General features: G+C 43.2%; 1 protein-coding gene across 1 annotated transcript in view; it reads left to right on the top strand.

The window, feature by feature from the left end:
* Window positions 1-13,077, top strand: part of SEMA7A (semaphorin 7A (JohnMiltonHagen blood group)) — a 30,482-nt gene extending 17,405 nt beyond the window's left edge. Inside the window, exons 2-14 of the mRNA XM_063314338.1 lie at window positions 617-750; window positions 1,621-1,665; window positions 1,787-1,882; window positions 1,994-2,078; window positions 3,602-3,712; window positions 5,865-6,010; window positions 6,640-6,818; window positions 7,058-7,166; window positions 8,188-8,371; window positions 9,628-9,743; window positions 10,624-10,781; window positions 11,294-11,370; window positions 12,240-13,077. Of these exons, the coding sequence (XP_063170408.1) occupies window positions 617-750; window positions 1,621-1,665; window positions 1,787-1,882; window positions 1,994-2,078; window positions 3,602-3,712; window positions 5,865-6,010; window positions 6,640-6,818; window positions 7,058-7,166; window positions 8,188-8,371; window positions 9,628-9,743; window positions 10,624-10,781; window positions 11,294-11,370; window positions 12,240-12,610 (1,811 nt within the window). The 3' untranslated portion in view covers window positions 12,611-13,077. The remainder of the gene's footprint in view (window positions 1-616; window positions 751-1,620; window positions 1,666-1,786; window positions 1,883-1,993; window positions 2,079-3,601; window positions 3,713-5,864; window positions 6,011-6,639; window positions 6,819-7,057; window positions 7,167-8,187; window positions 8,372-9,627; window positions 9,744-10,623; window positions 10,782-11,293; window positions 11,371-12,239) is intronic.
* The last annotated feature ends 1,166 nt before the right edge of the window (window positions 13,078-14,243 follow it).

Genomic DNA, 14,243 nt, shown 5'->3' with positions numbered 1-14,243 from the left:
ATAAGGCAACAGCGACTGGTTGGTTCTGCATCCAGACAGCTGCATGGACATGTCTATGAAGCATTCCAGTTTTGATCAAAGGGAAGGGACCTTCTGTAGAATGGGACTCCTGACCATCCAAGCTGAGGTTGTGGCTTGCTTAGCCAGAATAGCTGATGTATCCAGAACAGCATTTCTCTACCTTGACAGATGTTAAGGTGTGTGGACTTCAACTCCCAGAATTCCCCACCCAACATGCTGGCTGGGGAATTCTGGGAGTTGAAGTCCACACATCTTAGAGTTGCTAAGGTTGAGAAACGATGATTCAGAGCCACTGGATGTTCCAAAGGTAGAAGCAATCCTGTGAACTCATACTCTTCACAAGAGAAAAATAGAAGGGGGTGGAAAATGTGCCCAGTCCACCGGCTGCTGTATTTATTTATTTATTACTGTATTTATACCGTACAGTGAGAGTCGGCCAGCAGAGAAGCCGTTGATTTAAAGCTTGGAAGAATCTGACCTGTGGATCAGATCGGCCTGTTTCTGTCATCACCTTTGAGTTTTCATTGGATGAGGTGCTCAAATCCCTCCCTTAATCTGGGCTCAGTCCTGAGTTTCCCCTTTTTCTCTTTTACAGGGGAGAAAAAGTTCCAGTTTGATACCACGGAGAAACACATAGCCGTCTACCATGAACAGGGCTCTTCTTCGGTGCTGGTGGGAGCAGAAAACAAGCTTTACTATTACAACTTTGAGAATTCCACCCGCCATGTGGTAAGGAGACTGGGAGTGGGGGTGCGAAGTTTATCATCCAAATTTTAATTTTAGAATTGAAAGGGTCTCCAATCCAGCCTTTTGGAGTTGTGCCTGATTCTGGAAAACATTTCTTATCCCTCGACAATTATTACTGGCTTCCTTTTTTCCATCTCAGAAGCGTCACTTCCCCTGGGATTGGTTTAGAAACCTGCAAGGTGTGGGAAACTAATTGCCCTGCTGCAGCAACAGGAGATGGGCTGTTCTGTTTGCAACCGGGGTGGAAAGTTTTAGCATTTGAAGAAAGCTGTTGTAGTATGGAGTGCACCCCTTCTATGGGCCTGGTAGCCGGCCAACTAGCTATCTTCTCCTCCAGAATAGATCTCCTTCTCTAAATTCCCTTCCAACAACTAGGCCATTGAACACGCTTGATACTAAGAGGTCCCTCAAACTGTTATCTGTTGAAGCTTGATTGGTATCAGTAACTGACCAATACAGTGTTTCTCAACCTTGGCAACTTTCAGATGTGTGGACTTCAATTCCCAGAATTCCCCAGCCAGCATGGGAGTTGAAGTCCACACATCTGAAAGTTGCCAAGGTTGAGCAACATTGCACCAATACATTGCTTGAAACCAACCTTTGTCAAGGTTGGTTTCCTCCCCTGAGTAGCAGCTTGGTTGAGATATGAACATCCGTCCCTCTCTTCCATGTGCTAGAATAAGTCTACACAGAATAAGTCTACACTGAAGAGGCTTGGATTCCTGCTCTTTTGCGTTGACAGTTTCTGTGCAGAGGGCGGAAATGCAATGCCAAGTCCTTCAGCAGATGGTGTGGAATTAAAAAAAAAGAAGTGCATGTAATTATTTCTTCCCCATCTGTCTTTTCATACAGGAGCCTTTTGGTGTAAATAGAAGCAAGTCCATGTGCAGAAATCCTGTAAGTTTGGATTAATAGCTCAGTTCACCCACTCCTCCCTCCCTCCCTTCCTTCCTCTCCCTTCCCTCCCTCCCTCTCTTTTCTTTTCCTCACCTTCATCATGTCTTCATCTCTTTTTCAGGAGGAGGCCACCAATTACCTCACATTGGTCGGGAAGTATCAGGGCAAGGTGTTGATTTGTGGCACCAACGCTTGCCAGCCAACCTGTTGGAACTGGGTATGGTCCATGGATGTCTCCTCTTCTCTTTGCGTGACCTGTTGGCAGGTAGGCAAAAGGAAAGGACACTTGGGGACATCAGCTTTGTTCTGTTTTTTCTGCCCTCTGCAGGTAGACGGGAAGAAAGAATCAGGAATCAGTGCCCAGAGCTTAGCTCCCTTCGGCCTCAACAAAAATGCCGTTGTCTTTATTGATGGTAAGCCTGAAGAAATTGAAGGTCCTATTTAGGAATCAATCAGTGAACATCTCCAGATCATTTGTTCTGAAGCCTCCTTTCTTCCAAAGCCACTGTAGAGTTAGCTTGACATTCTTCATGATGCTTTGAAGTTCTTGGGATGGCTGTGGGGTCCCCTTTTAATTTTGTAAGTATTTTAATAAATACTATGATGTATTTTATATTAAATATAAAGATACAGCTTATATCTTTATTTTATATTAGGCCTCCACTCTTTTAGCCTTTCAGAAGGCCACTAAGACCTGGCTTTTTACTGAGGCGCTGGGATAGGATTGTATAGCTAGGAAGTATGGAATGACGAAAAGGTTTTGATTTTGGGTTTGATTTTATAGAAATGATGTTACTAAAAGTTTAACTAATAGTAAGAGATTACATTTGTGTAATATGCATTTGTATCTGTGTTGGAGAAGGTCGGAAGTCACTTTCTTTCCATATTTTCTATCTGTTCTGCACTTCCACAGTTTTTCTTTTTTCTTTAGTTCTGTACTCTGTCCTTTCTGTGCTCTATGTTTTGTATTTTACTTATACTTTGAAAATCAATACAGCTTGAAAGAAAGAAAGAAAGAAAGAAAGAAAGAAAGAAAGAAAGAATGGAAGTAGAGCAACTGGAACTTGCTGGTGGGTGGGCATCCCAAGGGGATGATTAAGGCACAGGGTTTTGTTTTGTTTTTGTTTTTACTGTTTTATGATTTTTTTTAATAGCTATTGGTTCTGCTGTTGTGGTGGTGAGCTGCCCAGAGTTGCTTAAGATGGGTGGCCATCTAAATCTTTTAAATAAATAAATAAATAAAATCTTCCTTCTTGTTTCTGAAAGCCAAGTTCCCTCTTGACTAGCGCATCCTTCGGTTTCGAAGGCTTGCCGTACACACTTCTTCTTTTTACTTATATATATATATATATATATATATATATATATATATATATGAATTTTATTAAGTTTCAAGCAAAGATAAAAGCTACAGAAAAACAAAAAACTACAAAGAGGACAAATAAAAACTAAAAAGGTGTGAAGACCCAAGAGATTTTTTTTAGTTACAGAAAGAGGTGACTTCTGACTTTAAACAGCAAGAATATACAACAATTTTCCCTAATCAATCCCTTACTCTATATTAAACCAAGATTACATTATTTCTATAAATCTTACCATTGGCACATTATAAAAATCACTAAGCATAGTTGCTCCCTCCCCTTATATTAAAAGAGAAAAGAACACACACACACACACACACACCCCTCCTAATCAACTCCCCCCTCCCACAAAGATAACATTTATCTGATTATTTCCTTCCTACTACTATTTTATACAGTACATTCCTGTCCACTGTAATAAAGATCGTTGTACACGCTTCCTGTTGCAAATCCCCATTATGGAATCCCTGGGGGAAATGGCACGGCTTCTTTGTGGGACCTCTGCCTGGAATCTGTTGGGTGACAGGGAAAGTTCCTGACTTGGCACCTTCCTCATCTTCTCTCTTGCCTTACAGGCAACGATATCTATTCTACTGTCAAGAAGTACCAATACAATGGGCGGATCCCTCGTTTTCGGCGGGTCCGAGGGTCTACTGAACTTTACACCAGCGACACAGTCATGAACAGTAAGTGTTGCAGTTCAGAGTGGTGTTTTCTAGTCCTAGCGAGTACCTGACTGTTTTATAGGGTTTTGCGATGAGGATTAAGGCAACATGTATGCTATTCCTACCTTGTGCGTGGGAGTGCGTGGGTGTTTATTTGTACACACTCACACAAACCCACGCATGCGCATACAGACACATATCTATATACAGATAGGGCATGGTTAGTGCAAGTTCGAATAATGCAATACTCGATTTAGTGCGAATTGTAAACTGATCCCAGGCTACGTTTAATGTGACCCAAAATTCAGTTAATGCAAGGCTCGGGGGTGTGCAATTGAGGCTAGTGCATGTACAGTTGTGGTTGGGGCTTTAGATGCTTGCACAGGGGACCTTTCACCTTTCACATAATCATTGTGTGTGCAAAATGGAGAAAAGGAAGAGGAAAACAGTCCATGTTTAAAAAGAAGAGGCATGTTAGAGCAAAACTTCGATGTGATTGAACAACAGGAACATGGTCACAGCTAAAACAGGATGAGGTGTTGGAATGGCAGAATCTACAGTAGAATTTTTCTGTTTTTATTTTGCTTTCGACAACTGCTCTGCGACTTTGTTAACCCCAGATTTAAATGACAAGTGTATTCTTTTTATCGTTTACTGGAATATTTCATTAATATAAATGTTTAAGTTTACAATTTTTCAGTGCCTATTTCCAGCAAGCGGGAACCAATTACTGGGTTTTCCATAGAAATACCACTTTGACTAGTGTGAATTCGAATTGTGCGACTATTTTGTGGGATTCATTAACCACACTCATCGAGAGCTACCTATAGACACAACATACGCACATCCCGATATGGACTTGTAGATGGTGATCAATACCGTCTGAAAGTTTCCTTTACATCCCTGAAGACTTACCTAATTTTGAAAACTGAGCCATGAGCTGCTTTGAGACATTCTTTCAAAGAACTGTGAGATAACGTATAAGAAAGAACGAATGCTTTCCCTTCAAGAAGTAGTTTGTGACCTGTATCGAGGGTTGATTGGATAGCAGAATGGCTAGTCAAAAAAACCCAGTTGGTCCAGCTAGTTGATGAAGTCCACAGATGCCCCTTTTCAAGAGGGCTCAGGGCCACCGTGGCAATTTTTCCATGGTGCTCTGCATGGGCAGAAAATGGGGCACTGTGGGACCTCCTTAAAATGGTAGTTCCCATTGCTGGTCTGGATCAATGCTGCTGCGACTGTAACTCACTGGAAGGCGGCATTGCCAAGGATGCCTCCAACCTCAAGGGGAATTCTCCTCTGAATTGGGAAGCTGATTCCACCATTCACAAGACCTGGTTCTTTCAAGGGCAGGGAGACCATGGATTTTCCAGCCCCTGAGTAGAGGGTGAGCTTTGGGGTTACAGAGGAAGAAAGAAAGTCTAAAACAAATACAACCCTTGCCCACAGGAGTTAGTTGGAACAAGAAGGAGCTATGCAAAGGCCTCCTGTGTAATTAACGTCATGGAGGATGAGTTCTTGAATGCTGGAAATCCCTGATAATGAGGCTCAGATGATGCAAGCTTCCCTCCCTGGGTCCCTCCGGAGGGCCTTTCCACTCCCAGCTCAGCGGCCTTTCCAAACAGAACAAAAGTGACTGGCTGGGCTTTCTCCCCTGCAGGGAGTCTGGCGTTCCCTCTGTTGACAAACTCCGCCTCTGAGCGCTGATGTGATGGAGCCAAAAGGGCCCCTTCCATGGACAGAAGGGAGGGGTGGTCAAGCTCAGAGAACGCCATGGATTTCAGAAGTGCCAAATCATCTTCGGAGGTGGAAAAACACTTACCTCTTGCCTAAACCTTCAATGATGGTTTGGTTGGAACGTGGGATATTGGGACTGGGGGAGGGCTTAGCATGTGGTGCAGACCTAGCTGGTATGATGTGTTGGTCATGTTTGATCGGATGATCAGATTAACCCGTTTTCTGTGTTTGCTCAACTTGGTTAACCCTAACCAAGCTTAATGTGTTATACACATGCACCTCACCGTTTTTTTCCCTGGTCTGATTAAACATATTGCATGTACAGAAAAACAGTGGTCAGTAACCAGACATGGGTGTTTGTGAAAGTTCTGAGCTGAAGGACCTGCCCAGGTTCACTGCTTGCTTTCTAACCTCACCGGCTCTTGCCTCCTATCAGATCCACAGTTTGTGAAGATTGTGGCCATAAAGCAAGAAGAGGCCTACAATAACAAGATCTACTACTTCTTCCGAGAGGACAACCCTGACTGGCCAAGGAATCCTTTGGCCCCAAGAAAGATCTCCAGGGTGGCTCAACTGTGCAAGGTCAAGAATGGGTTGTGGAAAGGCTCCTGTGGTGTTTTACTAAGTTGATAGCTTACTTTTGGTGTGAACCAAGCCCTCATGGCTGTCAACGATCGTGGGTGAATGATGACAAGTGCACTGTGATGCAAACAATGTGGCTCCTGCACTTGCATCAGACGTCACAATATGTAGAGGTCCTTGTGTCAATGATCAATGGTGTACCATTGTGTCAATGATGCAGTGATGCTATGATGCCCTTGCCATTTTCATCTCTGTGTGGCTTGCTGTGGGCCCTGCAGCAGCCGATGGGGTACGTGGCTTAGAACAACAGTTGAATCCAGTCATTGTGGCTTCTTCAGTCAATCATCGTTTAGCAGAATGCACGAGGCAGCCTGTGTCATCTTCTCACCCCCCTAGAAACTTTTAGATCTGAACTGTAGATTTGTGCAAAGTGAGTGGGAATGGTAGTGAAATGAGATGCCATCCATCCAAAGGGTCTTGGATTAGTTTTTGACCCTGAGTCACAAATGGCTTCTGCAAACATCAAGCTTTCTTTTCCGTTTTCAAAATGATTGGAATGGGCACACATCTGAGTCAGGAGTGTTTATTTGCTGCTCTCCAATAAGCCATTTTTTCCATTCTCTCTGCAGGGAGACAGAGGGGGCAGCGGTTCCTTCTCTGCGGCCAAGTGGACAACTCTCCTGAAGGCCACCTTGCTCTGTGTGGACTCTGCCACTAACCGACACTTTGACTGGCTTCAAGACGTCTTTATTATTGAGTCGGACCACTGGTTCGAGACAAAGATCTACGGGCTCTTCTCAAATGAGTGGTGAGTGTTCTGCTCCTTGGCCATAAATCACCACCAGGGGACCTTTGGCTGGCTTTCAGTGTGGAGTGGAGAACCTTCTTCCCCTGCAGGTACTTTTCTCCCTTCTTCCCTGTTTTACCAATATGGCATGGAATTGGATTATGGGCAAGGACCTCACCTTGATTTTCAATGAGAAATGGAATTAAAACAAAATAGTTCCCCTTGCTGAAAGGCGGGTTCCTTGGGTGTCGTTTCCACAGGGGTTACTCGGCAGTCTGTAGCTACTCCGTTGGTGACATCAGTGAACGCTTCCAGACGTCTCCTCTGAAAAACTACAGTGGAAAAATCCCTGCTGTGAGGCCGGGAGAGGTAAAAGACAGTGGTGAATGTTGGTTGGAAATGTTACCTTTCCAACGTGAAGTCAATCTGGAGTCTACACGATAACTCAGAGAGGATGAGATGTAATGAATAAAAGCATAGGACAGTGTTCTCCATCCTGGCTTCTTCTACTCATTTTTCTTTATTACGGATGTAGAAGTGTATGCCAGAAATATAAAACCTCTAGTTAGTTTACTTTGGTTTGGTTTATGTTGAGGCTTCAGCTTGTCCATATTTAATTTCATTTGTTCTTAGTCATTTACGTGCGCATATAATTTGGAAGCCTTCAACAAAGCATTTGTTTAAGAATGCCTTGCATGCTATGCTCTATCCAGTCGAATTCACATGGACGTTTTAGTTCCACAAAGTGAACACTATGCGAGTTTTTCTTTCCCTTTTTTCCATCACAGTAATCATACATGTAACATACATGAGAGTTCTCAACACTTCCCTTCTCCAGTTTAAAGTTCTATTCATATCACACAGGAACAAACTGGGTCTCTCTCTCTCTCTCTCTCGCTCTCATCTATCATCAAACCCACCTCCCTCTTTCTCCGAACCACCCCCATCATCCATCTGTCCATCCATCCATCCCACCTCTCTATCCATCCATCCATCCATCCATCCATCCATCCACTTACTGTCCTCTATCAATCCATCCACCCACCCACCCATTTCTCCCCCCTGCCCTCTCTCTATTCACCTTCCTATCTGTATCATCTATCACCTATCCATCCCTGGTGCCTTTCTGACATACTTGACTATACTCCCAATCATTCCTATCCACCACAGATTTGTGAAAAGGATGGAAATGTACAGTATTAGCCATTGAATATCCCCACTGTTTTAGTCATTCTGAAAATAGGATTCCAGTCCTCCTGGCTTAGAGAAATCTGCAGATCTCTTCAGCATTTAGTAAATCAAAAGCCGAAAGAGCATGTAGCTGTTGGGTCTCTATGGAGGTCCTTCTTCATTCACCTCTATAGCATCATCTCTGTGCCTTTCTTGACAGTGTCTAAAAGGAGATCAACAGACTCCACCTGAGACTTTCAAAGTGGTAGACAGCTATCCAGAGGTGGCCCTCCAAATGAATGGGAAAATCATATTCTACAGCAAACACCACTATCATCAAATTGGAGTCCATGAGGTTCAGGCAGCAAATGGTGTCACCTACAGTGTTCTGTATTTAGCCACAGGTAACCAACAAGCAATTTGTAATTTTAAGTTGTGAGTGAACGTTTTGGTAGGAAGGTCAACCCTGAAGCTGGTGCTACAGTTTTTCTCTCTAAAGATTAGAACTTAGGGTTGGAAAGGGAGATTGGCCCAAGATCATCCATCCTTTGTGTTTCATGGCTGAACAGACATTTTAATCTGAATGTCCATGGGAGAAGCCCTACAATCTAATCCAGAAGTGAGCTCTCCTGGAGTTTGGGTTACAAGATGGTCGCTTTCAGGCATCTGGAACATTTCCCACCATCTCTTACAATTAATCTGGGTGGTTGAAACTGATGGGAAGTCAAAGTCAAAGCACCTGGAGGGCCTCCAGTAGTGTGTCCCTGCTCTAGTCCCTATACGGGCTTCCAACCTAGTATTATAATCCTTCCACACTGACCTTTCAACAGAAGATTAAATGTTGACCTTTCAATAAAAATTCAGCCAAAAGAAGTTTCAGAGATCCAAAAGAAGAGGATCAGCATGCCTTTTCTGGAGGACTCCTTATTCAAGCAGGAGGAGTTGCAAGATCAAGGCTGAGAGGAACCAATGGGCTTGCGAAATGCAGCCAAGCAATGACATTACTGGATTACCCCGTCTTGCTTTGGCCCGAAGAAATGCTTGATTGCAACAGCAGAGAATGTACAGGGCTCAGAGTCAGAGAAATGGGTTGTAGGAATTCTCTGAGCTTGGTTTTTCATTTGCAGATGTCTCATTCTCCCTTCATTCAGGAGCATTTTCGATGATGTGGTCTTGGAGAAGGGAGATTTGTGGGTTAGGCTGTGTGTTGCGTAATTACCTGTCCTACCAGCTTTGTATGGGATTGGAAGGGCTGCACTGTTGAGGGTTGTTGCTTTCTATGTGACTTATCTGTCTTTATCAGGTTTTTGTTACCATGATGAGGTGCTATCTCTTGCTTATCTGGGGGTGGATTAAGGATTGTGTGATTAAGTGGGAGGTTGTGGTGATCTGCTTTGCTTTCACTTTCGACTTCTGGCTGTTCCTTGAATGAGAACTCCTACAACCTGAATGTTTGATTGCTGGGATAAGGCCATAACATGGAAACTAGTCAAAGATGGAAGAGCAGGAAGAAAGGACCATTCTAAAAGGAAGGACCAGGTCATACATGGCAACCTTTTCACTTCAGTGGATTTGAATAGGTTTTAATCTTGCTTTTCTATCCATGTCCCTTTCTTTCTTGATCTTGCTAATCCTTTTTCCCCCCTCCTCCCATATACAGACAAAGGAAGCATCCATAAGGTGGTAGTCTTACCAAAAGGAGCCATGAATATCCTGGAAATCCAGCCTTTCCAGTCCCATGCGGTCATCCTCTCCATGATTTTAGACCATTCAAGGGTAAGAAAGACTCCATGGCTTGGAGACTTAATAATGATGGGCTTCATGCGTTGTACTAGGCTACAATGCACTTGTTTAGTTTTGACTTAGCGTGCGTTGAACCCAGCTTTGTTGTCTTTGTAAACTGGGGTATGTGGTTTAAAGCTTTTTTGTAAAGTCGGCCAGCATGGCTTGTTCAACAAACCACAGTAAAAGCCAATCATGGCTTTTACTGGCTTGTCGTTCTCTTCAGACAATCTGAAGGAAGCAGTTGTATTGGTGGGGGGTGGTTGGGGATGGGCTAAAATTTCTTCAGAAGCATGCAGGGGATTCTTGCCCTGGTCTAAATTTGTGTTTCAACATCCAAAAGTGGATTCTTTTTTTAAAGTGAGCAATTCACAGGTGCGTGGAAGCCTCCTTTCTGTATTTTTCAAATATCTACCATCTGGTTTTTCGTATGTGGCCATAAAGTGTACAACTACTAAAGTATACAACAACTTTAATATGTCAAGTATACAACTACAGTTGGAGCAGTTGTATTGAACTAGGAAATGGTTTAGTTCCACAATGGCTGAGGGGCTCATCCTGATGGGTTCAGGACATCCTTTGGGAATTTATCCAGAGGTGTCTGCATGTGCAACAAACATAAAAATCAGATGGAGCTTTGATTGCAGCATTGTAGTCTCCACCTTGACTTTTTTGATCATGCACTGGGGATATTCCTGAATTTATGTGAGTGTCCAGCTGTTGTTGGACTCTGGCTCCAGCTTCCTTTATCATGGATCCTGCTGGCCAGGATGTCAAGTTCAGGTTCTATGATCCTGGGAGGGCTTCTCCACATCTGGCTGACTACCTCTTGATGGTCAAGAAAGCTCATTTCAATGGCTCTTTTATTTTGCAGAATGAATTATTTGTGGCCTCAGCAGATGAGATGGTGCAAGTCCCCATGGCCACCTGTGGGGCATATAAGAACAACTGTGAGAGCTGTGTGCTGTCCAGAGATCCCTACTGTGGATGGATCAATGAGAAATGTACTTCTATTTATGAGCATGATAATGGGTATGTTACATAATTTACATCCTTTGTGTGATGGCATCATGGCATACCTGAGATCATCAGGGTGTCTTAAAGCATTTCTAAAGCATAAATATTATGCCACTATCCCAGTTAGGTGTATTCATGCAACTACGCTTCGCCAGGTCAGGTGAAGATCTTATAGGCTGTATTCCTACATACTAAGCTTGGTTAGCGTTAACCTCAGCTAGTTATTTGAGTGGCTTATCCTCTTGCATGAACCCAGCCAAGCTGATTACTGTTGAGCTGGTATATTGTACAAACCCAGAAAAAGGGTAATCCAGAAACCTGGTAAAATGTGTGAGAACATGGCCTCTGAGTAAGACAATGAAACAATTTCATAATGAATCTTCAGCTAGTTTTTCACAAGCCAAACAAATGTAAATAATCATGTGACTACTATATATCGTTCATGGAGATGCAGCAGGCTGATCCTGTGATGGCCTAATTTATGAAGGGACATGATGTTTAACTTGATTTTTCAATTTCTTTTTTAGAACCGTCTTGCAGTCTCTAAGCCATGATGTCCCTCAAGACATTTGTGCTTCTTCAGACTACAGGCCCCCCTCCAGAGGTAATATTCACACAAAAAAACTTGAGCGTTCTTAAGAACTAGGAGGCAGAAGATGTTTCCTGCCCCAAACTGTGAGAAGGTGTTCTAAAAAGCCCAGTTATATCATTCCACAAGGAACTGGAAGAAAAAAGGAAAAATTGAGGTTTTGCTAGAAAGGATGGCCACCAGGCAAATCTCTGAAGTAACAGCGGATCGCAGAAAAGAGGGGTTTTTAATTTTAGGATGAAGAAATAGATAATTACCTAGCTGGTATTCTGGAAACTGATTGAGGTTTATAAAATTACTCGTATTAGAACTCAGGTTTTTTTGCTTGTTATATTGGTAACTGCCCCAAACTCTGGGCAGTGAATAACAAAGGGAAACACATCAGAAATCATACAAAAGTGAAATAATCAAGTTAAAAATAAAACAGAAATGTGCATGTGTAGAGGAACGCCCATGTGCCAATCAGCTGAAAGCTTGTTGGAAAAGGAAGTTTTTCAGGATGTTCCTGAAAGTAGGGTACCGTCTATACCTCCAGAAATAGCACCTTCCATAAAATGGGAGAAACCACAGAGAAGGCCTGCCATCTTGTCCAAGTCCCATGAACTTTGGACAGAGAAGGGACTCTTAGCCAGCTTTCCCCCTTAATTTTGGGGGTTCGGCCACAAATATGAAAAGAGGTCATCTAATGACACTGGCTTGATGGTAGATGTGGAGCAGATAGTCTCTCCCCAACCTGAAAAAAGTACATCATGGAACTGGCTACCACAAGACACTAGCTTGAGGGTTTTAAAAGGAGATGGGAAATATTCATGAAGGGAGACAGATATGCCATGTCTCTCCCACCATTGACCTTCCTTCTTTTTTTCCTTCCTTCCCTTCAGGAGACAGCAGCAGTGACTACGTGAAGAATGTCACAGTGACTCCACAGTCCCGCCATTTCTTGAATTGCTCTGAAGAATCTCACTACGCCAATTACACGTGGTACCACAAAGACAGGCCAGTTGCACATTGCAGCTCTGGGCATCACCACTGCCTACACTTCATTGACAATATGACAGATGAGCTCTATGGCATCTATTCCTGCACTTCCCAGGAGGATTGGTTCAATCAGACAGTCAAAACTGAATACCTGCTGAAGCCCTCTGAGGGCGTGAGCTTCAGGTATGCGGCATCAGTGGGATGGGCCTCCATGCCATCTTTATCATTCTGGCTGGGGTTCCTGCATATGATAGCAGTAGTCTTGATCATCCGATAAAGCCAGATCTTTTGTGGACCAGCAGCAGGAACATTCACATCGTGCCCCTTCTTATCAGTATGTTCAGGAGCGTCCTTACTGAAGGCATCTCACAGGTCAGATGGTGGTAGAGCTGAACCGTCCTGAGGATCAAAGCAGATAGTCTTCAAAGCAATGTCTCCTTGATCTTTCTTGACAGCAGGATGGAGGCAAGGAAGGAGAGACTCCGGGGAAGGAAATGACTGATATCCTCACTGAATCAGGCAGGGAGAATGTAGACGCATTCTCCCTGCCCAATGGGAAAGCTTTGGGTGGCCTTGAGACCTGACTAATCTAACCCTGAAAATGAAGAAGAGTTGCACAGAATCATTTAACAAGATCTCTGCTAGAAGACTGGCCAGTTGCTCTTCCACAAGTTAACTCCTTCCTGCCCTGGCCATTTATAGAACGGTGTTGGTTCTCTGCTTGTTTTCCATGTCAGTAGATCACAGACTTCTCAAAATCCCTTGTGTTTCTAAACAGTTACAGAATATTTATTTATTATATTTTCTCTTTCTCCAGCTGTTTGCTTTGTAAAGTTGGTCCCTGACCTGTATTGTTTGTTCCCCCATTTCTGTTCGTCCTGGTTCTTTATACAATTGTGTGTGTGTGTTTTTAAATCCACCCAACTGTTTTCTTTGGAAGATGTGATTTAATATATCTTGGTAGATGCATGTTCTCAGTCGCCTAAAGGTGGGCTGGGAGAGCAGGCCGGAAAGGCCCACCTTTCAGGGTGGTGGATGAAAAAATAAGCAATGGTTGACCAGCTGTTCTTTGGAAGCTCTGGTTTCTTGAGAACAGACCTAAGAGAGGGGCAGAGTTTTTTTGTGTAAATTTCTGGGGTGAAATTGCTTTCCCTGATGGTGAACCAAGAGTGGTCTTTAAGCTGCTGTCCAAGACTCACTCAAGACCCAAACATTACAGGCTGTGGTTTTGAGAATAAACTGTGAAATGAAGCTGTCCTCCTCGAATTGAGTGCTACTTAGACTTTCCAGCCAAGAAGGCATTTCTTTGCTATGCTATATTTTTTTAAAGATTCATTCCTTAACTAGCTTTAGTAAGTTTCCTTGTTGTTGATATTGTTGTTCTGTGGTTCCTTCAATGCACTTTAAGCTAACAATATATTATTAATGGAAGGGACCCAAAGCAGGGGCACTCAAAAAAGTCAAGATGGCACCCACATGGTAGAAGGAGCGGGCTGTTTAATCACATGGCTGTGGCTGCCGTTTTGAGGGGGGGGTTGACACACATTCCCTTTGGACAGCCCTAGACCAAAGGCTTACTCCTTTTTGTGTCTTGCCTTGCAATTTCTTTGTAGCTAAATGTATTTTTTTTAATATAGTGCTTAAAAAACAAAAGAAAGGAATAAAGTTTTATCATACACCACTGCAGTAAAATCTACATTTCTTAGCAATCTGGGGTTTACCAGTCTGTGGTTCCCTCTGGAGATATTTTGATCCATCCAGATCTGCTCACATCTGCATGTGGACGCTCACATGATCTTCTATTTGTGTAATACAGACATTAAAAAATGCCCACTGAGCTTCTGCTCTCATCTGACCAAATTTGAACTTTAGATAACTTATGCAATTAGCCTTTCTACAAATGCAGATAC

Source organism: Candoia aspera, chromosome 13 (genome assembly GCF_035149785.1).
Source record: "Candoia aspera isolate rCanAsp1 chromosome 13, rCanAsp1.hap2, whole genome shotgun sequence".
NCBI classification, from domain to species: domain Eukaryota; kingdom Metazoa; phylum Chordata; class Lepidosauria; order Squamata; family Boidae; genus Candoia; species Candoia aspera.
Note: the sequence above shows the minus strand (reverse complement) of the source record. Positions and strands in the feature narration are given on the sequence as shown.